Source organism: Fringilla coelebs (assembly GCF_963513975.1).
Source record: "Fringilla coelebs genome assembly, chromosome: 11".
Lineage (NCBI taxonomy): Eukaryota > Metazoa > Chordata > Aves > Passeriformes > Fringillidae > Fringilla > Fringilla coelebs.
The window spans coordinates 15,238,817-15,262,909 of NC_140037.1; the positions used below are offsets into that span (position 1 = coordinate 15,238,817).

Sequence of the window (24,093 nt, forward strand, 5' to 3'; positions counted from 1 at the left end):
GGCGGCCCCGCCCCGCCCCTCACATGACCGCTAGCGAGGTTTTTGTCGCGCCCGCTCGCCCCAGCCGCTCGCCGTGCCCCGGTGTCCCCGCTGCCGGCAGCAGCAGCAGCACCGCCACCGTCGCCATGGGCCCGCGCCGCTCCGCCGCCTCCTCCCGCGGCCGCCTCCTCCTGCCGCTGCTGCTGCTCGGCGTCTCTGGTGAGCGGGGCAGCGCCGGGGCCCGGGGGAGGGGAGTGGGTGTCGGGTGTCCCCGCGGGCTCGTGCCGCTCCCCGCCCCCGCCCCGTCCCGCACGTGACGCGGCACCGGGGGTTCCGGGGGGGTCCCGGGGCCGCCTCGGCCCCGCGGCGCCTTCGGGGGGCGGCCCCGGGGCGGAGGCGCCGCTGCTGCCGCCCCCCCGCGCTGCCACCCACGGGAGGGGAGGGGACAGCGGCGGGGCCAAGGCCCCGCGCCGTGCCGGGGAGGCCGGGAGCCCCGGGGTGCTTCCGCCGAGGGCCGGGGCCCAGCAGCCGGGACCGTGGGCCCGCCCTCGCGGCCCGGCCCGGCCGTCCTGTCAGCGCTTCTCGGCGTGGGGCCGCGGGCACGGCAGCGTCTGTACCGGGAGACAGACACCGCGTCGGGAATACAGCAGCTGGGAAAAGTTCTCGTAAAAGGCAGAGGGAATTTACCGCCCGTGTTTCTCAAGCTGGGAATCGTGGAAGCACAATGAGGGCAAAGCCGATCCCATCACTTGGGGGTCAGCTTGAGTCGTAATCACTGATACAACACGTAAAATAATAAAAATAATAGACCCTGGTCTACAAGCAGCGCATTGTTCAAGTGCTGTGTTCATGCCCACTGTGTCACCAGAAAGCTGATGCTTATTTCAGGGAGTCAGAATTCTAGGTTGGAAGGGACCTCAAGGATCAGCTGGTCCAGCCTTTCTTGGCAAAGACACGGTCTAGACGAGATAGCCCAACACCCTGTACAGCCAAATCTTAAAAGTGTCCAGTGTTGGGCAGTCAGTGCTTTGAGAATATTAGTTTGTGTCAGATAAACAGACTATAAAACATTCTCTCAATTTTTGCCAGCTTTGGCAGTTTTGTAGTGTGCTTCCTATTTTTGATACTTTTTAGAAATCTAGCTATTCTTTCACTGTCTGGTAAATTAAATATGGTCTTGACATAATTTACTGCTTTGTGATGAGCTGTCCTCTTAAGTGGTTCTAGAAAATGAAGAAAAAGCAATGTCTTAATATCTGATAATCATATCTTGCAGGGTTTTTCCAGTCCTATGCAGTTGAAATAGATATAAAGGATGCTTCTAATGCTACATGCCTGTATGCAAATTGGATGATGAGGTTCTTGATAACATATGAATCAAACACTGGTGATTATGTAAGTATTTGGGAGTAACTTGCTGAGAACTGGATTTTGACCTGGATTAAAGTTTAAATTCTTTTACCTAGGGTGTTTGATTTCTTACTTTTTTTTTACTAAATCAGTTGAGAAGAATATCCCTATATAGTCCTTATAAAGTAAAGAATAAGTTCTCAGTCATACAAATTACTGAAAGTACCTTGTTGCTCTTACTTAAATGATGTACACAAAACTCACCAAGTCTAACCAGTATCAGTGTAGTTATGTTCTTAACCCAAGCAGTAAACGTAATTGCAGCTCAACGTGATCAAGATTTACAGCCAGGTTAGAGTTGTACTTTTGTACTGGAATCTGATACAGCTCCTTTCTCAGGCAGGTGTCAGGGACCCTTTATCATAATTTTCCTGAATAACCTAAAATAATCTCACTTATCTTGTGCAAGGTTTCAGCTAACTCCAGCAAGTTTATAATGTTGTCATGGGGAAGAGCTGCATGTGAATGCATTTTAAATTCCCCTTTTCTTCTAGAAAACCACAACCCTGAATTTGTCATCGAGCGTGACACACAATGGAAGCGTCTGTGGCAATGACACACAGGCTGCCGTTGTGGCAGTGCAGTTTGGAGAAGGTCATTCTTGGAGCATGAACATCACAAAAACCAATGAAACTTACCAGGGAGACTTCATCACACTAACCTACAACACCAATGACACAGCTGCATTCCCTGATGCTAAAAGAAAAGGTAACGTTCAGAGCAGAATCTGACTTGCAAAGCAGTCTCAGCCAGAAGTGTCAGACCTCGTGTACCTGACCTGGCTTGGCTTCTTCAAAGTAAGAAGCAATACAGGAGTTAGTAATGAATGTAATGAGTTCTGTACCACGTGCTGCCAACTGCTGTTCCTTGTACCTGCTGGGTAACAATGCAGGCCAAATGGCTTCACTGGATGTGTAATTCCTGTAAGTGGAAGAGAAGGGGAAGGATAAACAGCTTTGATCAGTGAGGTAGACAGCAGGCACACGGAAGATTAATTTTAGTGGGCACTGCTTGACCTTCTGCCTTGCCAAGCAATACAATGTTAGGCTGTCTATGTACTAATGCCTACTAATAATAGAATTATTTTCCCCTTACAAACTTAAGTAAAAGGGGTCACCTTTCTAATGGCTTGTCTAGTTCTGTAAGTTGGTTACTCCTGCATTACCTGGCACTTCAGGTCAGGACATACAGGGAGAACATTCAAGAGAGTTTAAGATTGTTAAACTTAATTATCGCTGAGTCTTTGTCTTATGAAATTATATAAAATGTAGCAGTACCTCTAAGTTCTTGTAGTTCATAAGGCACTAAAACATTTGTGCTTATTTGTAGGACCAGTTACTGTTATTATGAAGGATCTTGCACATCCAGTTCAGCTGAATACTGTCTTCGTGTGTCACAATTCCTTCGCTATTGAAGAAAAAAATACAACGCAGATTTTCTGGAATGTTACTGTGCAGGCTTTTGTTCAGAATGGCACAGTCAGTAAAAAAGGTGAGCATTTCAGTTTGTGAAAGAGCTTTTTTGTGTTGCACCTTAGTGCAGGGAGCAAAGTCCCACAATAAAAAATCCACCAATTCTAAGATGTGTTGTGTTTAATAATATCCCTGTAAATATCCTCTAGTATGTCTTTCCTTGTTCCTGGAAAAATAGCTTAGGAGAACGGATTTAGAAGTGTGGTGTACTGTTGATTGTTTGGGTGCCAAGGTGGGATCCTTCTCAAGTGTGTATTCCAGTAATTGGGGTATTAAAAATAAGCACTTCAGAGCTACTGAGTTGCTGAGTAAATAATTTGAGTTTGAGGGGTTTTAGCTGACTGCCTTCCACTTCAGTGGTGGCCTCTGCTGTTGCATTTGAGTAGTCCAGAGCCTGTTGTCTCGTCTCATAGCTCAGGAAAGAGACGAGCACAGCATCGTGCAGCATGTGGCCTAATAGGGCCACTTACTTGGTTGACAGCAAATACATGTCACACTTTTAAAAAACTTAACTGCCTTTGTGTGTTTTGCTTCCATGTGTCAGAGGCAAGTGGTACTGAGTGTGGATTTAAAACTGAGTGTTACAGGACTTCTGAGAATAAGTGGCAACTGTACTTTGTCTGAGTAATAAGACTTCAATAAAATTTCAGTAATGAAATGGTGATTAAAATGTCTTTTCAGAGACTAGATGTCCTGCTGATACACCTACTTCTGCACCTACTGTTCCACCTACTATTGCCAATGTAACTACTGCATCTACCACTACTTTGTCTCCTGCTCCAACAACTCCTCCCAAACCTGTGGAGAATCCAGACACAGGAAACTATTCTCTTAAAAGTGGAAATAAAACGTGTTTCCTGGCAACTGTGGGGCTGCAACTGAATGTTTCCCAAGACAAGGTACTTCTTTTTTCTTTTGGAGGGTAAAAGTTGCTGTAGTTATTTGGTGTGAAATCTGAATGCAGAGTATTGCTTTGTACGCTGCTGGCTGTCCAGAACTTCTCCTAAGTATTGTATGTAGCACCTCTGTGACATCAGAATAGTTTTGTTGCATAAAACATGTCTTCAAAAACCTTACATGGATTCAACAGAATTTTTTATTGGGAATACTTCTAACATGATTAAAAGTCTGGATCTTTCTTAGCTGTTATGGCTGTTGTTCCCTGCAGATAGGGTCTTTCCCCTCAGAGGGTAGCCTGTTGTGTTTGGGAACAAAGTAACACTTCTCAAGGAATTAGTTTGTTTCAGTGCTGCCAGCATGTAAATTTAACTCAAACAGCCTTGGTTCCGTAACAGCCAAGCTCAGCTCTTCCTGCTGTCATATTTATGACAAGCTCTTCTAACCCAAGACTGTTCCTGATTGAGACAATGTATTCCAAAGACAGCTGAATGTCTTTGATGTCCTTTGTATTTCAGCCTCTTCTGATCAACATCAATCCAAAGACAACTGTTGCAGATGGTGCCTGTGGTAACACAACAGCCACTCTGAAATTGAATGATGGAAATAGCACACTGATTGGTTTCACATTTGCTGTTGTAAGTAACTTTTTATTTTAAACTAATTTATCATTTAACGGCATGCATGGTGATCACTTAGAGTAAAATCCTTCTGTTGCTTGGTGGTCAGCTGTTCCCATATGGGAAGTGGAACTGGCCAGCTGAGTGCCTCAAGACAAATGGAGAACTGGGTTAAAGTGGTAGAAAATGTAAAACTGGTAAATGTGTTGGCTTTTGTAAAGCATGTGTTCTTAAAGTTACAAATGCAAAATTGCACACTGACACTTGGTTCTTGCTTCTTGAACAGAAAAATACAAGTGCCAGTGTACAGAAATTTTATCTGCGGGAGGTGAATGTTACTCTGCTTAACCATCTGAATGGTTCTGGTAAGAAACAATATCTGCCTTAAACAAGGGTAATACTTTAGTCAGTGTCTGCATCAGATAATTCTGGCTTTTTTTCAGTGTTGTTCATGCTTGCTGTTAGCTCCTACTTATGTCTAGAAGTTGGAATGAACAAAAATAATAAGCAGAAATGGTTGTAAGAGTTACTTTAAACAGTGTAGGACCACACTACTATTCCTGAAACTTCTGCTAATTGGAGTCACTGTAAATTAGGAGGGGTTCTTTTCAGTAATGTAATTTTTTTGTGGTGTGAAATCTAATTGTACCAACTTTGAAGCTTTTTTCCTAAACCAGCTGTTGTCTTCTTTGTTTGAAAATGCTGCTGTATCTTCCAATCTCTTGTACTTAACTTTCACTAAAAAAAGGCCAGTCCTACAGAAACTAGAGTGTACTTTTTTCCCAAGAAACATGTTTTCTCCTTTTTTTTTTTTTAATTGCTTGTCATAGCTACAGCATTTAAAGAGCATTAAGCTAAAACACTTGAAACTGCAGCACTGACACAAGTGGAGGTATAAGGGAAGCCTGATGTCATGTACATATGAAAGAGATGTTACTGTAATAACTTCAGGTTTTGATTTCTAAGCTGATCAATCCCACTTCGCACTACTTTGTTTTTCAGACTAGTCAGTGTTGAAGTGTCAGTCCCTCTGGATTCAGCTACTCAGTCTTACTGTATTAGCAACTGTCTTGCATTTTAAGTGAACATGCAAATTCCCTTTCTTTTTTTTTCCTTCTTTGTTTAGTCATTTCAAGTGCAGATAACAACAACTTAAGCAAGTGGGATGCTTTCCTTGGTAGCTCTTATATGTGCCGAAAAGAGCAAACCCTTCAGATTAATGAAAATGTTCAAGTACATACTTTTAATCTATGGATTCAGCCATTCCTTGTGGAGGCAAATAAGTTTGCTACAGGTAAGAGTTATGGTTTTGTTTTTAGTGATGCTTGCAAAATTCTCACTTGCTAAAAAGCACCAGCATTAGGTACAAGCACTTTATCTCAGAAGCTCTTGTTCCAATTTTTTAAAATATGTTTAGATATACATAGAATGAAGAGAAGTTTTGAGAGTGACATTCAAGTTCAAGCAAAGCTTTGTTCTCACTTAAAAAATGTCTGCTAAGAGTGTGGTTCTTCTTCCCAAAACTTGAATGAACTAGAGACACTGAATAGGGACTTAAGCATTGCTGTGCAGAATAGGTTAGAAGTTACTTGATAATATCTTGACTTTCAACATTTGTAGCTCAGATATGTAAGAAAATTGGACAGAACTTTTGCAGAAGTGGACTTTGGGAATACTGTTAGGTGTTTTGTTTCTTTTTACCTGTCAATTTGAGGAATAGGAGTGTTGGGGAAGAATGAGCTGTCAGGGCTTCCTTCAGAGGCAGTCTTGAGTATCCAGAATGAAAGAGATTCTGAAATGTTTGTTTGATGCATTATATTGATCTTGTTAGGAGAAAACTGAAATGTCTTAAATTACCTCTTAATATTTAGTGCAAGCTGGTCTTTGTGCTTACACTTATATGCTAATACTTGCAGCACAGTCTTATTGGACTAGACTGATCTGTAGACAAATAGATTGAAAAGTTCTGGTTTTAGACAGAAGTGAGAACTCCAGATGTGTGTAGGGTAAACAGTTTAGTCTTTCTAAAGAGTTAGGTACCCATTTCACACAGTAGTTTAAGTTGCAGCTAGCTTTCTTCTAATTATAGTTATTTTATCTGTGTAACGTGTCTTTGTTCTGGATAGATTCTTGATACCAAATCTAGGTCACTTTTTATCCTTAATGAGTGAAAGTACCAACCAGACTTGCTTTAAGTATGAAATTGATAAGCCTGGTTTGTGAATGTAGAAGAATGGCTGCTCCTTTGCCTGGTGCAGATCTTGTGCACAGGAAAACTTGTACACCCTTAACTTGCTATAGGTTATCAGTGCTTAAATTAATTAAAATGCTTAAATATGCTAAATGTATTGATGAGACCTCTGCAGTTCTTTCTCTCTTAGTTTAAATAATAGTTGATTTTTTAACACCTTCATATTAAGGAAAACAGATTTTTATACCACACTTGGCAGGTGTTCTGTCTTTATTTATTCCTTATTGCAACCTTTTTCTCACCTACAGCCCAGGAGTGTTCGCTGGATGATGACAGCATTCTAATCCCAATTGTAGTTGGTGCTGCACTTGCTGTCTTGATTGCCATTATAGTGGTTGCTTACATAATTGGCAGAAGAAAAAGCTATGCTGGATATCAAACTTTGTGAATCTAAGTGTGATTCCTGTTATGATTTCACTCTAAACAAAGCAAGTGCAAGTTCTGAAGTCCAAAAAAGACCCAAAACTTAGGAGTAATTACTAGCCACAGCTAATTGGAGTTGAGAAACAAAGGGAGAATGTTTATCTCAGATGAAGCAGAATTACACTTTGTTTTCCTGCCCTAAGAAGACCATGTGGGTTTCATAGCTGTTTTGAAGATGACAAATCCTGGATGAATTGCTAGTCTAAGGATTTTATGTTGCAAAAGTCCTAAAGCATTTAGGATCTATTTCTGCTTTTTACCAATACTAGCCTGAAACAATAACACGTTCTGAACTGATGTGCATTGGGCATCTCCCAGAATAGCATAGAATTTGTACTTGCTTCTCTCCTCTGCGTTCCTTAGTTGTTGTTGTAATTGTGGGTTAAGCTGGCAGCATTAGTCACTCTGTTGACTTGTATAGTATTTAACAAGGATTGTCTAATGCCCAATAGCAACTTCGTTTTCCATAGGATTGAACTTCAGGCTGGTGATTAAGTGATCTCTGGAAGCGGCAGCAGTAACTTACTTGCCTTTGTTAGGATTTGAGTAATTTACTCCTGCCTTGGTGTAATTTCAGGAATCATTCCTATACCATGGCTGTACAAACAAAATGGGTAATTTGCCAAATGGTGAATATATGGGAAGACTTCAGTGCCGTTTTCAGATGCTTTCCAAAAAAAAAAAACCTGTTAGGCACTGAATTCTTTATTATACCTTGGCAATCATCTAAAATACTCACCTAAGGCAGACTTCTGCTAAATTAATGCAAGCTTTCTTTTGCTGGCATCAGTTTAAAGGGAATAACCTTTCTAAATATTCCAGAACTTTAAAGTGCACTTAACTTCATACCATACTCTGCACAGAACTGGTCTGTCTTGTTGCTTTGAATGACCTTGTTTAAAGATGCTTTCATTTAATGAGCCAGTATCTGTTGTTGCAGCTTGAGCTGTTTTTAAATCTTCATCTTGAATGGTTCTCTGCCAGTCAAAGTTCACATTGTAACTGCCCGCCATTGGCACTCTGAATGTTGAATGTTTGTGTTGGGTTGTTTGCGGTGTAGCATTTATTGATGTTAAGAATGCAAAAGCCAAACAAGTCTGAGATGGACCCACAACACCTGTTTTTCCTTGCTGTATGAAAAGAATAAGTAGGTTAAAAAAGTGCAGTGCAACTGGACTGTTCTTTAACTGCAGCTCTGTAGAGACTAACCCTTGATGCACAACTTTGCTCTGGGCTCCTTGTGCATATTCTTACTGCATGGGAAAAAAAAAAAAAGTCTTTTAGACTTTTAGATAATTGTGGCTTTTTTGCATATGTCATAACATGAGCTGCCTAAGCTAGTTATTTAATGAACATAACATTGTCTCCCCATTTAGAATGAGTTTAGCCTGCATCAAAGCTGCTCTAGTGTTTTATTAGTGTTCTCTAGGGTTGTAGAGATGTCTGTGGCATGTTTGTATACAAATCATAAAATACACTTCTTTCAGTAATGGTTTGGTTTGGTTTTTTTTTTTTTGTAAAGACAGTTTACTCTTGACACTAGCCAAGGAAGCATGTATGGGTGGATAATGCTTACTATAGCTTGTAGTCTACAGCTTGAATTTTGCATCAGTTACTGAAATGCATTTTAATGAAAGTGGGGAACTGCTATAAGTTTAATCATGAAACAAGCTTCAAGACTTACCATTTTAATTTTAAAAAATGGATCTAATGACTTTCATATTAATATATCCTCAAATGCAGAAGTTCATATAGATTTTTTAGCTTTTTTTTTTTTTTTGTGAGTGATGTTCAGTGGCACCAGTTAAACATGCATCTCTGTTAAGGAGTAATCATCACACTATTCTTCTGACCTTGCAAATTTTTGAACAGTACGCAGTTTCCAAGTGATAAAATAGAAGATTCATGCAAACTGCTTCCTAAAATCAGCACTAGAAATACCATTGCAAAAACCTGTAAGTATATTGGCTCAGAGTTTTAAGTACTCCTAGACTGATGTGCAGGTAACTGGTTCAAGAAACATCAGTTTCACCTGACTTCCTGTTGTTATAAAACCACTAGTTTTCCTGTATGTATTGCTCCATAGGGAACTGTCAATCTGTTTAACCTGTGCTCTAAAAAATAAAGATTGTTCTATTTCTTAAGGAAACTTGTTCACATTTTTTAACTGATTTGAAAACAGACGTCTTGTATTGTCTTTTTTTAAAGAAAATAAACTCAATGAGTAAGGTGAACTCTAATCAGTCTGTATCTGCGATTCTGTTACATAGTTGGTTTTGTTCTGGTCTGTGCAAAGAGCATTTAAATTGTGGATGTATTTAACACCTGTGGATGTGGAATATTAACATGTGTAATCTATTATAGAGTGTGGTTGGTTTAGTACCTTATACACAGTTTACTAAATACTCTATTCTAATGTCAAGGTTTCTGATATTTTAGGTTAAAGATGTCATGCTAATAGTCCTCAAAAGTAGCATTTCTAGCCAGTGAATGATGGGATTTGGGTTTTGGAAGGGGTGTTTTGTTTGGTCATTTGTTCCTTGTTTTGTTTTTTTCCTTGGCTTTTCCTTGGTTTTTAAATTTTTTTTATTTACCACAGTGTTCTCTCTTCCTTAGCATATGTTAATAAAACACAAACTTTGGGGCTGTTGGTCGAATGTCATGATTGGAATTAAAAGGGAAGGAAGCTTTTATACTGGGGCTAAAAAAATTTTGGGCCAAAAAGTTCTGACTTTTTTGAATGGAGACACATTCAGCCACGTCAGTCAAAAAAGCTGTTCCTGCTGGCCCTGCTGTGTGTTGGGCTGTAGTTACCAATTCTGCACTTGAAGACACCTCTGAACAGTACCCATACCCGGATAGATGTGTGCCAGCAAGGATGGAGTGTTCCTGGTATGAAACTTTAACCCCTTTTTCACCCTGGGAATTGCCTGTGACAGTGCCACAGTGTGATGTGTACTGCAGCCATCTCCTTCCTTTGAAGAAGAGAGGGAATTTCTGTCACTGCCTGCTGGGCACTTTCATCCTTAGCAAATCTATTCATATTTAGTGTTAGTGTTTAGTGACCCATTACCCTGCATTTAGCAAATTGTCTGTGTTAGTATTTAGTGAGCAAGATGACTAAATATCAAATGTATATCTCTCTTTAAGATGTTTTAATATTTTTCAATCAGAATATTTTGAAATATCCGTGTAAGGTGCATAGTTCCTTTACCCTTGGGGTTTTTTTTCCTTCCAAGTGTTGCTCTACTTGGCAGTAGGTGCCTTCAGATAATCTGAGTTCAGTATTTTCAGCTGTTGAGCCTCCACGTGTTGTTCTCCTTGCTCTTAGTCAAAGGCTTTGTGTAGTATTTCAGGAGGGGCCATGGCAAGTGTGTGCTGGACTGTCATAAGCTAAAGCAAGACAATACATTTCCCATCATTCATGCTGATTTGGTGAAAAACAGCAGTCAACTTCTGAGGAAGCGTGATGGTCTGTCCTAATTAAAAACTCAAGCAAAATAGTTTTACCAAGAGTGCTGCCTTATGAAATGCATCTGAGGCAGGCGCTGTTCCCGTGCGGGAGAGCCCAGGCACGGCCTCCTGCCTCACCACACCCCTCCTGGCACAGGCAGGTGGAGCTCTGCTCTCCTTGCAAACAGCTTGAGATGCCAAGCCCTGCCCCCGAGTTTGAAACCAGGTCCTAGCGTGGTTTGCTAATCATTGATGAGTGTTTGTACCAGCAAGGAGCTCCTCTCGTTTTACAGCCTGTGTGTTAAAAAGCACTGTAGTGTTAGAGATATCTCTTCCATTTCCCCCTCCGATGTGGATTTCAGTGAGGTCTGTGTAGTTCTCAGCTGAAACAAATAACCCTTTTGCATGGAAAATAAAGTTACCCCCCCAAACAAAGTCTTTCAGTGTTTTCCATACAATGCCCAGAGGCACATTTATCTTGGCTGTCTCTTGCAGTTCTTAGTGAGTTTCTGCTTTGTTACTTGGGTTGTCCTTATGCCTTCATGTCTAGAACCCAGAGGAGTGCTGGTGACTCAAGGGTTGGGAAGACCCCTGGACAAGGCAGTGTGGGGTTTTTGTTGCTTTATTGCTGCTAACTCTGAGGTGTGATCAGCTAATGCATGCTCAGACTGCTGGTTTGTCCTCACATTTCTAATTATCCTCTGCTTGCTAGAGGAAGCTGAAATTAAATGTACAAATCAGAAGTATATTACCAATATTAAGGATGTGTGGAGTAAATGTGTTTAAAGAAATCAATCTTTCCATCAACTCTTTACTCAATACTGATTTTATTTTACATGTACTATTGTATCTAATACAATGTAATTTCTCAAAAATGTCTGTCTGCTCCTTGCTTTCTTTGGTTTCTAATGCTTGATTTCCCTTACTAATTTATTCTCCCTTACTTTTTTTTTTGTTTTTCCTCTTTCTGCAGCTGAAGAATGCATTGCTGATTCTGACCTGAACTTTCTTATTCCCATCGCAGTGGGCGTGGCGCTTGGATTCCTTATCATGCTTGTCTTTATATCTTACATCATTGGAAGAAGAAAAAGTCGTACTGGCTATCAGTCTGTATAATCTCTTCATTCCATCTCTGTTGCCCACCTTCCCTGTTCTTTTCCCTTTTCCCAGACTTCCTGGCCTGCTCCTTAAAAAAAAAGAAAGAAAAACAAATTAATTCAAGGTTTCTTTATTTAAAGTTCAGATCACTTCATGGCAGAATAACAATCACTTCATGACAGAATAACATGCCATGAGTCTGAAGATGAGTTGCAGAAGCTACTGTATGACTTTGGAGAAAGTAAGTGTTCTGAGGACCAGAGAATTGAGCAGAGTTGGTGTGTCCTGTGGGAAATGTGATTATTTTTAGTAAAGAAGACATCTACAAAACTTTGTCGTTTAATCTTTTTGTACAAGAAAATTTCTAGATGCCTACAGCTTGTCTTGGTTAATGCTACAGCTAAAACTATAATTAAAAGTGTGAATGCTGTGTCAAAAGGGACTGTACATGCAGTAGAAAATGAAAACCTAGCTCTCAACAGACTTCTGTTGGGAGCTTGGCATATGGCTGTTCTTGTGAATCAGCCTGAATTTCCTATTCCTTCTGAGTGTAAAAGTAGTACCTGATCTCACTAATACCCTGACATAATGTGAGAAGAACATCTGATTCTTCTAGTGAATTAATTTGTTTAACATCATATGGAGAAGCTGACTGCTAATGTAGGTTGAAGAGCTTTGCACTACCCTGGTGTCTAATTTGCCAAGATAAGGTTCAGGTCTGGAAAACTTTGGCTACTCAGAAAAGGCAACAGTCTGCTGAAGGAAATGTCTCCTGTGCTATTTTGTTGAACTGCATTTTCCTTTTGTTCTGAGCTCAATTGTGAAATGAGGGTGGGAGGCTGGAATTTCACTGGCTGCAGTTTCTCTCAGCTTTGATTCTGAACATAAAAGAAACTACATAGCGTTGGTCCATGTGAGGACCAAAAGTATTTTGAGAGCACTCAGGCTGACTGAGAACACAGGTTGCTCAGAGATTCCTGCAGTTCCTTTGGACAGCTTGCATAGGTTAACAGGGCATCACTGAAAAGCTGTGATCTCTGAAAGCAAGTGGAGGTATGAAACCTTTCAGGTTTCATAGAATTAATCTGCTTTTAACCTCCTCATTATTGCCGTCTTAGTGTAAGAGCACAAAATTTCTAGCATGAGGAATGCTGATCATAAAGCAGAAATGAATATATGTATAGTGAGGAAACTGACTTCCAAAGGAATAAGAGCGTCTTTCCTGTTTGAAGATGCTTTCTTTGTTATTAGTGCCATACCTTTGCAATTCTATGTTCCATATCCAAACTGTATCAAAATCGAATTTAGTCATTTGTGGTTGTGTTCTGCTTCATTCCCATCGGGTTCATGTTGGTGGAATGAAAGAAGCCTCTTGCTCTTCAAACCTTTTTGGTCCATCTTGGCAAAAGCCTTTTGCAGCTAATAAACCCTGGGGGCACACAAAGTTTTGTCCTCTGCAGCAAGTGTTTACTAGAGCTGCTTCAATATTTAATCTCTCTGTGCATTGACCCTGTATCGATGTTGTGGGGGAAGCACCTTGAGTAATTCACGTACACAAAGGTGACAGTCAGCACTGCTGTTTAAGTAACTCACAATAGCTGTGTATTCAGGGAAGGGAGTTTTTCAGAGAGTTAGTTCTGATATTTGAGAAATACCTGTATATTCAATTATTCTTGTCCTCACCATGACCAAAGATACACTCTACCTGATTCTGACAAAAGTGATTCCATAGTACAAATGGGCTCTTGGAACAAGTTCTCCTTTTTTTTTTTTTTTTTTTTTTTGGTTGGTTTTTGTTTTTTTTAGGAATGTAATTAAATGCTGCTGAGTTGGACTGTGCGCTTTAGGTTTGGGTGTCTTGGTCTCTTGCATTGTACCTTTGCTCTTGCAATTCTTGATTTCCCTGCCAGTGTTAAATGGAATTATTTCAGGTGGCATTTTATGAGTACACCCACTTGTCAGTGTGGTGCTTCTCTGCCACCAGCAGATGGATCACAGCTATGATTTCATGCTGAGATTGCAGATTGAAGTATTTAATATCACTTTTGCTAGGCTATCTTAGTGAAATGTGGTCATTTCCTAGATGCAAACACATACATATATATATATATTGTATATACATAGAAAGTATTATTTTGATCTTCAACAGAAGTCAAAAATTGATCCAGCACTTTAAGGTTGTTGCAGCATGAAGAGTGGTGTGTAAAATTTTCCAGATCTTAAAATGACTGTACAAATATGCTGACAGCAGAATATGTGTATGGAAAATAAAGTTAATTATCATGTTTATTAAGCTTTGTTTCAGTGTAAGTAGACATGAATGCCATTTCTGAGAGCTTTTCCAGAGGGATTGTCAATGTGCTTGGATCTGGATGTTTGTGGGGAAACGGGAGCTTTTGCTTATAAGCTATTCACACATTTACATCCAAACCAATTGATTTTTGTGTTGATTTGGTCAAAGCATGGGTCTAGCACCTGCTAAAGGACCTCCTCTTCCATCAGAATCCTTCCAACAGACAGATAGGGAATAGATATTAAATAAAGTTTTATCTTGGTGCTAGTGTGAAGGCTGTTAATTTAATAGCATGAGACACAGTCAGTTTGGTTTCCTTTCAAGACCCCACTAATACAAATGCTTTAAAAGAGCTAAAGGCAATTGGCAGACAGAGAAATTTCTGATGTCAAAAAAAGAGCCACTCCCCCAGGAGCATCCTCCTGGGCAGAAGCCAGTTTCTGCTGGTCAGAAGATGCCCTTGCAGATAATTTGTGCAGGCAGAATGAATATGTTGCACTGGTTCTATCAGTGCCATCTGGATAATGACAACTGGGCAGAATTAGTTCCTAAACTACCTCTGGTTCAGGTATTTAATAGTTCTTAATAAATCCTTTTTGCCAGATGGTTGTGATGCTTGCTGAAGAGTGAGTCTTACTGTACTGAACTCTTTGGCCTGGGGAAGTTTATCAAGTGCTCAGAATTCCAGGATGTTGTTACATGCTGCTTGGAAATTCAGTCCCTAACTGGCAGCACAAACTGCATCTCTTAACACCAGTGTTTCAAGAATGCCACTATAGAGTTAATTTTACTGCAGTCACTTTATTTTAAATAGAAAAAATCACTTCTTAGAGACTGATATAGATCAGGAAATGACGGCAGATGAAGTTCCTTGGCTATGGATGTAGGACAAACATACCATAATGCCCCTGCTCAGGCAGTAATTTTAGTAAGTGTGCTTTCCCAGTAGTACTTTACCCCAAGGTGTCCTGTCCTGCTGTGTTTTGCAGCTCCCAGCAAGCACAGTGCAGCTGGTCTGTCACATTGAGGGAGGCTCAGGCTGCTCAGGGCAGTGCTCTCTGTGTTTCTTCAGCCTTTTGATAGACTGATGCCTTCACTCACCCCAACACTGACCCCTTTACTGTGAGAGGACTGAGCAGTTCCCTGCATTTTGCTGCAGCATTACAGCTGTGACCTCTCTGGAATGGGGAAGAGCAGGTCTGAGAGCTTTGGGCACTTCTGTGCCTGATCAGGAGGCACTGCCACCCTGTGAAGTGTGACAGGAGAGCTCCTCCCACCCATCCCTGTCCGAGAGACTGGATGAGGATTCCTGGGGTAGAGAGAAGTACTGGAGTGAGGAGGAGGGAGGGAGAAATGCATTCATCTTCCCACTTGAGAAAGGAACAGCTGGAAGGGTTCAAGGGCAAACGATTTTCTGTGGCCCTTGCTTAACACCTTGGGTGTGATCAACAAGCTGTGTAAAATGCTGCAGTCAAGATGCTTCTGGAGCTGGAGATCCTAGAAAGCATTTTGAGAGCTGCCATTTTCACTTTTCCACTCTGTTATTGCAGGAATAATCCAGAATTTTTGTTGGTTATTATTTTAACAAGAAGAGTGCCAGTAAACTACCTCCTTTTTCGCTTTCGCCTGAGAAATGCATATAAAACGATTCTAAAAAATAAAATTTAAAGCCAGGAAAGATGCATTCCACAGGGATCACTCAGAAAAGACCTTATGAAAATAGCATTTGGATACCAGAGGTTTTTTTCAATCAAAAGTGAAATCTTTTGCAGGTTCTCTCCCCAGAGGAAAACTTCTAATTTTTATTGATAATGATTTACATCAGAAGATGAAAAATGTGGATCCACGCTCCATTGTATCTCATTGGTTTCCTAACTATGAACAAAAATAAATTAACAATAATCTCCATGTGCCTGTTTTTCCTAGCAGAAAAAAAATGCTGGCTTGATGCTTTAAAAAGGAAAAAGCCTCTGATTGACTTATCCTAAGTGCCTGGAGTTGGCAGGGGCTACTTCCCAATGCTGAGTGTGAAGATGATTCGGCCCAGGAAGCGGTCGCTGTTCAGGTCATTGATAATTCCTTTCCCATTCAGACTGCACTGGATGGGGACCAAGTAATTCCTCTGCACATCTGTAAAGTGCATAGCCACCAGTGGGGAGGTGTAGTTGACCTGGAAAGAAAGGAGATTTAAGTGTAGTTTTTGAGGGAGCAGAAAAGCAAGCAGGGCTTTTATGTTCAGTAAAATAATTTGTAAATGGTTCATGGTTCCAGCATGCTGAGCCTTTCTGGGTCTGTGCCTTAGCAAGATGGATCATTGCACATTGCCTCTTGGGGTCATTGCCCAGGACAGCACCAGACCATGGGACTCACAAATGATTTCTGCTGTCCTAAAAACCACACACACTCACATACACTCACTCACACACACTCTTACACACTCACACACTGTTACACACATTTTGTCAGAGACAGAAATAGAGCTCTGTAATCCCAGAGCCTGTGGCCTTTTGTCCTGCCCACATCTGCCCAAAATAGCCTGACTGCACATCTGGAGTCCAGCAGCTCCTGCCCTCCCATTGCCAAGGAAGCAGAAAGAGATGCCAAGCCCTCACTCACGTGGGTGAACTTGCCATAGTAGGGATAATACATGAGGTCAAATGTCCCGTTCCCAGGGTAGAAATCCACTGACCTGAGGTGGCTCTCATTGCCTTTCTGTGATCAGAAAAAAAACAGAGGCACACACACGCACATAGGACATGGGACACAAAATACAGCTCCCCTCAGAGCTTGTCTCAGAGCAAATGTCCCTTGCCAGCCCCTGGCTGAGCCCAGCTGTGCTGTGTTTGCTGTGGACACAGTCACTGCCCTGCTTCCAGCCAGGGGAGAGTGGAGCTGTGGAGGCATGGGCAGGGTTGCAGTTTGCTGCCTGCTCCTTCCCTGCTGCTCCTTTGCTCTCCAAGGTGTGATCCAGGAGCTGCCTGGGTAGGGGAACCCTTCCTTCACCCCATTGCTGTTGGCTTGCAGGGTGCCCCCAGGACTGATGATGCTGCAGAGCAGCTGGAGATGGAAATGAGGAGTTCCTACATCTTCCCACTGAGCTCCAGTCTCCAGCTGGGAGTTGGCACCCAGGCCCACAGGCTGCCCCAGGGGCTGAGCTTGGTGGTGCCTGTGAGGCTGCAGGAGCAGATTGGGAAGCAGGAGCCTGGTGACCTCTGTCACTGTCGGCAGATTGGCCTCCAGTTGTGCCCAGACACATTGGAGCTCTGGGTCCTGTGAGTGTTTGGGGCTAATATGAGGACAAGTTGTGCTGAGGTGAGGTGCCTCAGGAGGAGATGTCTGGCCCTGTCCCCAGCACGCTGCAGGGCACGGAGGAAAGCAGTACCTGAACTTTGCACTCCACGCTCACGGGGACCCCAGCTCCAGGGCGGTAGCCTATGATCTGCAACAGCAAAAAACATCCATGCTGGTATGAAATGCACTGCCAAGCACGTGCTGCCTCCCTTCTCCAGAGCTTAAACCTTTCTGGGTGCCAGCCACATTGCTCAGGACAGGAGCTGTGTGTCCCTGCAGCAGGGTCTGCCACCCCACACCGTGCAACCTGCCCGTGGCTGACAGCCAGATTGATGCCTGACAGCAGGGACAGGGCAGAGGACACAGAAGGGGTCCAGACCCCCTGGAGTAACACAGCCTCTTCCCCACACAGTTCACATCCCCCCATGCTTATTTTCCCAGCAGTGAGCGCTGAACCACCATGCTATTAAACTTCAATTAAATTAAATTCTAAGAAAACTCCCATTGAAAAGCATCTGGGGTCTGGGGTGTTCCCCTAAAGCTCAGTTCCTCATGAAGAAGGGCCTGGCAGAAGACCCTCCAAGCACTAAGGCCTCAGCAAATCAGATGGAACAAGTTTTATAGAGGTTTGGGGGGTTTTTGAATGTTTTCTAGCAGATATGGCCTGCAGGTTTGGGGATTCAAGTTCCCTTTTTCTCTGAGAAGTGGAGGAGTTTCAGTCCCTGTGTGGTGTTCATCACACTGGGAGGCCCCAAAGGAAGGAATTAAAACAAGCAGCTTTCTGTGTACCCGGTTCATCTTCAGCAGGATGCAGGGCTGCCCTTTGGAGTAGCCAAACGTTGGGTCCTGGATGCCAGAGCAGTTCTGCAGCAGCGAGCGCTTGAACTGGCAGGCCTTCTTCTCCTCACTGTCACTTCCCCCTTGGATGAAGTACTGGCCTGGGACACACTCGATATTCTTCTCCTCCTGAACTTTGTCATCATAAGCTGGTGGAGACCAAGAGTGTTGCATTTGTGGGGTTCCCAGACAAAGGAAGGAATGATGAATCTGACTCCATGTTCTTAGAAGGCTAATTTATTATTTTAAGATACTATATTATATAAAAGAATACTATACTAAAGAATAGACAAAGGATACTTACAGAAGGCTAAAGGATAATAATGAAAAACTCATTCCTCTCTCTTTAGAGTCTGACACAGCTGGCCATGATTGGCCATTAAGTAAAAACAATTCACATGAAACCAATGAAACAGCCACCTGTTGGTAAACAATGTCCAAACACATTCCAAAACAGCAAAACACAAGAGAAGCAAATCAGATAATTATTGTTTTCATTTTTCTCTGAGGCTTCTCAGCTTCCCAGGAGAAAATCCTGGGCAAATAAATTTTTCAGAAAATATGACGGTGACACAACAGACTTGTTAAAACCCCCTGAGACCTGCACAGACCCAAACTCTCAGAGAACATCCACATGTCAAGGGCGTTGGGAAGTCATACCTGGAAAGGCAAAGCTCCCATGACCTTGTGAGCCTCTCTTTCCAGATGTGGCTCATGAGGTGCCCAGGAGGAGACCCCTGCACTGCATGCATGCATCCATGGATAAAAAACCCTCCCCATGGCTGCCAGGGTGACAAAGAGCTCACCTGCTAGGAAGTGGTGCATGCTGTCCACGTAGGGCTGCCACGTGCTGGGCTGGGAGACATTGAAGGCAATGGTGAAGCCATTCAAGTATGGTCTGATCATCACTCCTGGAGAAGGAGACAGACCCTGGTAAGGGAGATGTAGGTGCAGCAGCCACGGGCTTGGGCTCTGTGCTGCAGGGCTGGTGCCCTGGGACTGGGCTTGGGCTGGGCACAGGCGTGAGAGAGGCAGCACCAGCTCACAGATCAACTCTCTCGTCAGCCTGCTGATCCCTCACCTTCATTTCACCCCTGGAGAACACCATACACATCAAAATATCCCAGAGAACCTGGGAGATATGGAGGGCCTCAGTAGTAGTGTGGTTTAGTGACTGGGGTTGCACAGAGTGGCTGCAGGTCCCCCGTGTTCCCAGCTGTGTCAGCAGTTCCAGACAAGAGCAGGGCAAGGGGCCCTTCTGTTCCCCACCAACACAAAAACATGGGGAAAATGCTGTGTCTGACACGGGGAAAGGATTTTCTGAACATTCTCTTGCCAGAACTCTCCCAAATAATAATGCATAAAAGCAACTCTAGATTTGCATTTTATTTTGAAGGCAGGAGGTATAAAGAGCCAGCAGCTGAAATGCATCAGCATCACCTATGAAATACCTAAACTTGGCTTTTGCCTTGAGAATAATGATAACAGTAAACAGTGCAATGAGAATAACAATTAGTATCATCAGGGTGAATGCTTCTCATGGGGCTTTTTAAGATGGCTGCTCCTGTGCAGAGAACCTGCAGCTCTGCCAGTGCCCTGAGGTGAGAACACGCTGTGTTAGGGAGGGCTGGGGACTGCAGGAGTGCCCAGCTCCAGCAGGGCTTTGCCTGAGGCGCTAGCCATGCCATTTTGGTAGGACACTGATGGGCAGAGGTGCCCCCTGGCTGGGGTACGTACCTGGTGGGGACACGCGGTCCCGGAACCTGGGCGTGTAGGGGCTCAGCGTGAGCAGCATCACATACAGGCAAAAGGCAAACATTCCCGCCAGGCACGTGTAGAAGATGAAGTAAAACAGTAAGATCAAGCCTGCAAAACAGACAGGCATGTTGCTGTTAAGGCAAGCAGAGCACATCCCGTGGGATGTGTCCCACAGGGATGCACAGACGTGCTCAGCACGGCGTCCTCTGCAGCTCGGAGTCCGTGGTGGAGGTGGGAGCTTGCAGCCCGGCCCTGCACACAGACTCTGCTGTTGGTGGCTGCAGCACTGCCAGCTGCTCCAGGGCTGGGCTAGCTGCTGTCTGGTTCTGTATCCCTTTTGCTGCACGGCCCTTCCCAGAGCTGTGTCAGGAGCAGGTCTGTGTCTCCACCTGCCTCAGCTCTCTCCAACAGACAGACCCAACATTCCCTCCTGCCCTTCTCACCCCTTCCTGGCATGGTAACATGCAAAGGCACCCTGTGGTTCAGCCAAACTCCTGATGGGGCTGTGGGGCAATGCTCCTGCCCTGATTCCTGTCCCCTGCACGGGAGGGGCCCTGGAGTGGGACTGAGCAGGCAGCATGGCTCAGGGCTGCAGCACCACTGACTGTTTCATGGCCCAGACATTCAGGGAATGGGTTTGTTTTTCCTCTGAACCAGGCTGATGGCTGAGGATGTCTCAAGAGGCCACAGCCTATGAATAAAACCCAGCAGCTCAGAAAGCAAAGCGAAGCCCTAACCCAAATATTTCCCAGGAGAAACGTTCCGGCAGCTTGGAGGGAGCCCTGGGAACACAGATGTGCTCTCCTGCAGTGCCTCTGCCAGGGCCACCGTGCTGGGAACTGCTGGGGGCTGCGTCCTGCTGAGGGCTGAGCTGGGGCAGATGGGACCAGCACTGTGCTGGTGGCACACAAGGGACAATGTCCAGCCCTGCCAGAGCGATGCTGGATGGTGCCTCTGCCCCAGCCTGGCAGCAGAGCTGGTACTTGTTGGGACATCTTCCCACTACTGCTCCCATTTTCATGTTTCCTGCAGTGCAGCAGGGAGTGCTGTCACCAGCAGAGAGGGGGTACAGCCTTTCCCAGGGGCTGGGGCCTCCAGTGATGGCCTTGTGGCCAGTTGTCTCCCTGCATTTGGGGAGTGCAAGTCCCCTGAGGCCCCCATTTCATGGGACACCTTTAGAGCCAGCACAGGGGAGCAGCCCCAGGCTGGGCAAATTCCCTCCTCCCCACCCATGAGCTGAGAGTGGAAAAGTTCAGCTCCACTCACCTCCAAGTTCACTCACTTTAAAATAAATTTTGATTTTCTAGTAGCTTCTCCTGCCCCCATGTAGAGACAAGTGAACACACGTGTGTGCACCAAGGGCACGTGTGTTCATGGACAGGGGGGTCACGCAGCAGAGCACAGTGACCCCAGGGGACAGGAGGATTCTGCACCCACCCCAGTGCTGCTAGCACTGCCAGCAGCATCCTGCCAGGGTCACATCCACACCACACTGAGCAAATCCTCTCACAAGGAGCTCCTCAGGACCTGGAGGAGCCTCCAGAAAACCAAACCTACATCACCAAGGACCGACCCTACTGCTCCCACACTTTGGACTGTGCCTTCCCATCCAGGAAAGAAGCATAAAAACTGGTCTGCCTCTGTGGCCAGCCAAGGGCACAGGAGTGCAAACATGAATGTCAAGGTCTGTCCCAGACTCATACTCGCAGGTTTTCAGACTCCTCTGGTGCTGGTGGGCAGCTTCCTTTGTTCCCCCAACTGCCACCACAGGCTTTGCAGAGAACCCAGAGCTCTTGGCAGGGGCATGGGAGGGCTGTGGGGCTTGTGGTGCATTGCCAGTGCCAGCCAAGGGCTGCAAACACCCAGCAGCAGCCCCTGGGAGTTCACAGCCTTACACTGATGGATGTGCAGGTGAGTTTGGATCAGGCTGGGATTTTCACTTTGCCAAGGGGGCTGGGTGCTGGCAGAACAGAGCTGCAAAGATGGGTGGCACCCTGTGTGCTTGTGGCACCTTGATTTTGGACCAAGCCAGCAGCAGCACTCACCCCACAGGCTGCTCTTAACCACCCAGGTACCTCCAGACTCAGCAATAATTTTTGAAGGGCACATGGATGTGGATAAAGTAGACAGAACCATCAGAGCTGGCACATCCCAGTCCCACAGCACTGTGGGTCCTGCTGTGGGCACCCTGTCCCTGCCTGGAAGCTGTGGGGTGACAGTGCTGACCATCCCTTCCCCTCCCTTTCTAGAGCCAGGCTCCTTCAGGCAGGGAGGGCAGCTCTGCCCCAGGCTGTGCACCCTCCACAGAACACCTGCCCCAGCCCAGTCACTCTTCCCCCAGCAACCTGATGACACCAAAGCCACTGTCCCAGGGGTCCCTGACTGACAGGCAGGGGCAGCAGTGCTGGGGGCAGCAGGGGTGCACAGCTGCAGCAGACTGACCTGCAGCTCCCACGCTTGCTCAGGCTCTACTCTTCTTTCTGGGACACAGTCTGGGCAGCGTGAAATCTTTGCTTTCACACTCTCCCTCAGCAGTAACCTCCAGACCACGGGTACCTTCTACATGGTTTTCTGCTTGTCCTCCTCACTGGTTATTTATTGCACTAGTTAGAAACATTAACACTAAAGAAATGGGCAGGGTGGTCAGTCCAAGCTATCAAGGACATTCTCAGGCAAGTGAATCTGTTGTGAAGCAGAAAAGGCAACAACCCCCGAAAGTGGGGCTTGAGCAAGGACCTACCCCAGCTCTTGGCTGTTCTCCCCAAGCATGTTCTCTCCTCCGGGTTCCACAAGAATATCTTCATCTCCCCAGCCAGGTCTGCCCAGGTTTTGCTCCCCATGTCTGCCTTGGGCTCGTCCTTCTCTCTGTCAGGATCCTGGACCTTCTCCTCATGCTTATTTTCCTGGAAGAGTTGCAGAACACAACCCCCACAGGCAAGCTGAACTTCTCATTGGCCAAAAATAAATGCAAAAGCACTTAATATCTGGAAATGTTTCAAATTTCCATTTTCCCATCATCACTCTTGAGTTAAAGAGAGGCAGTTTTGGCTGTTCCAACTTAAGATCACTTAGAACCCAGCATCCATTTTTCCATTACATGTACGTCACTGCTGTCACACTGGGCACTGTCTCCTTGTGCTGGCACTTACAGAAACTCATCTTTTTCCACCTGTGTGAACATGACCAGAGAAAACCTGCGGTCTGGGAAGGCTGGGACTGTTCCCACACTTCTGCAACATCTCTGAGTTCAAGTGCACATTCTCTGTGCTGCCACAGATGATAGCAGGCAGCAGTATTAGAGAGATCAACCAGCTTGTTTTCCTTGGCGTGTGAGCAAGAATTCAGTCTTTGAAGAAATCCCTGTGTTGTTACTCTTTTAATTACACCGAGTTCCAGGGAAAAGCATCTCCCCAGGTTGCAAGAGTTTGTATTTTGCCTAAGGGGTGAAAACTTGTTTGTCCAGAACTCAGGAACAAAAATCCTGCGCCTGGGCCAGAGCCACTTGAGGCACGGAAGCCGCCCTTAATTCCCCTTGGATGCGGGCAGGTCTCCAAACGCGGGCGGGTGGGAGAAGGTGCTGACCTTGCTTTCAGCCCGGGCCAGGCACCGCCGGGGAGAAGGGCGCTGCTGTCACCGGGATGGCCTCGTCACCTCCGGCGTTTCAGTGCAAACGCTGCTGCCAGCGGGGCTCAGCCTCTCGGGCCGGGCCCGAGCCGCGCTCGGCCGGACCTGCGGCCGCTCCCGGGGCTGCGGAGCCCGCTCGGGCACGGAGCTCTGCGGGACCGCCCCGCGCTCGGCACCGGGCACGGGCACCTCCCGGAGCCAGGACCCACGGGTGTGGGATTGCCTCGGGAGAGCCGGGACGTGGCCGACAGCTCGGAGAAAGCCTTGCTTGGAAACTCCTTTGAGCTGGGGACGAGAACTTGAACTCCGCTCAGACACACAAATATTGCTACACAGTGAGAATGGGGGAGCGTACTGACTCCAAAGGCTGAACGTGTCCCCTGGGGAGCCCGGGCAGAGCTGGGGCTTGCAAACCCTCCCCAGTCCGCTGGCTGCCCTGATGGGCTCTGAGTAAAGCCCGGTGGGGCTCTCTGGGAGCGCTGCTGGCAGAAAATGCCCCCGGCTGCCTGCAGGGCCCCGGCAGCGTTTGGCACAGTCCCAGAGCCGGGGCTGGAGCCCGTCCCGAGCAGCTCCTGCCTGGCCGGAGGGGCAGGGTACGCAGGGTACAGGGCTGACGGGAGCAGCGCGTTTGCAGCCGGGAAGCAGCAGCCCCAGCTGCAGGGACGGGGGACAGGAGTGTGGGGGCTG

At 45.4% G+C, this 24,093-nt stretch overlaps 2 protein-coding genes across 2 annotated transcripts; one reads left to right on the top strand and one right to left on the bottom strand.

Annotated features, from left to right (window-relative positions):
• LAMP2 (lysosomal associated membrane protein 2) lies at window positions 1-14,079 on the top strand. The gene is made up of 9 exons (XM_084213202.1): window positions 1-198; window positions 1,256-1,374; window positions 1,884-2,097; window positions 2,719-2,880; window positions 3,543-3,760; window positions 4,277-4,396; window positions 4,665-4,743; window positions 5,505-5,672; window positions 11,479-14,079. The coding sequence occupies exons 1-9, from the start codon at window positions 24-26 to the stop codon at window positions 11,619-11,621; spliced, it is 1,398 nt and encodes a 465-aa protein (XP_084069328.1). The 5' UTR covers window positions 1-23; the 3' UTR covers window positions 11,622-14,079.
• A 678-nt stretch (window positions 14,080-14,757) lies between these two features.
• Window positions 14,758-22,678, bottom strand: ATP1B4 (ATPase Na+/K+ transporting family member beta 4). The gene is made up of 7 exons (XM_084213003.1): window positions 22,523-22,678; window positions 19,762-19,890; window positions 18,831-18,935; window positions 17,977-18,173; window positions 17,279-17,335; window positions 16,513-16,608; window positions 14,758-16,066 (listed from the first exon to the last, which is right to left on the bottom strand). The coding sequence occupies exons 1-7, from the start codon at window positions 22,620-22,622 to the stop codon at window positions 15,905-15,907; spliced, it is 846 nt and encodes a 281-aa protein (XP_084069129.1). The 5' UTR covers window positions 22,623-22,678; the 3' UTR covers window positions 14,758-15,904.
• Window positions 22,679-24,093: the final 1,415 nt, after the last annotated feature.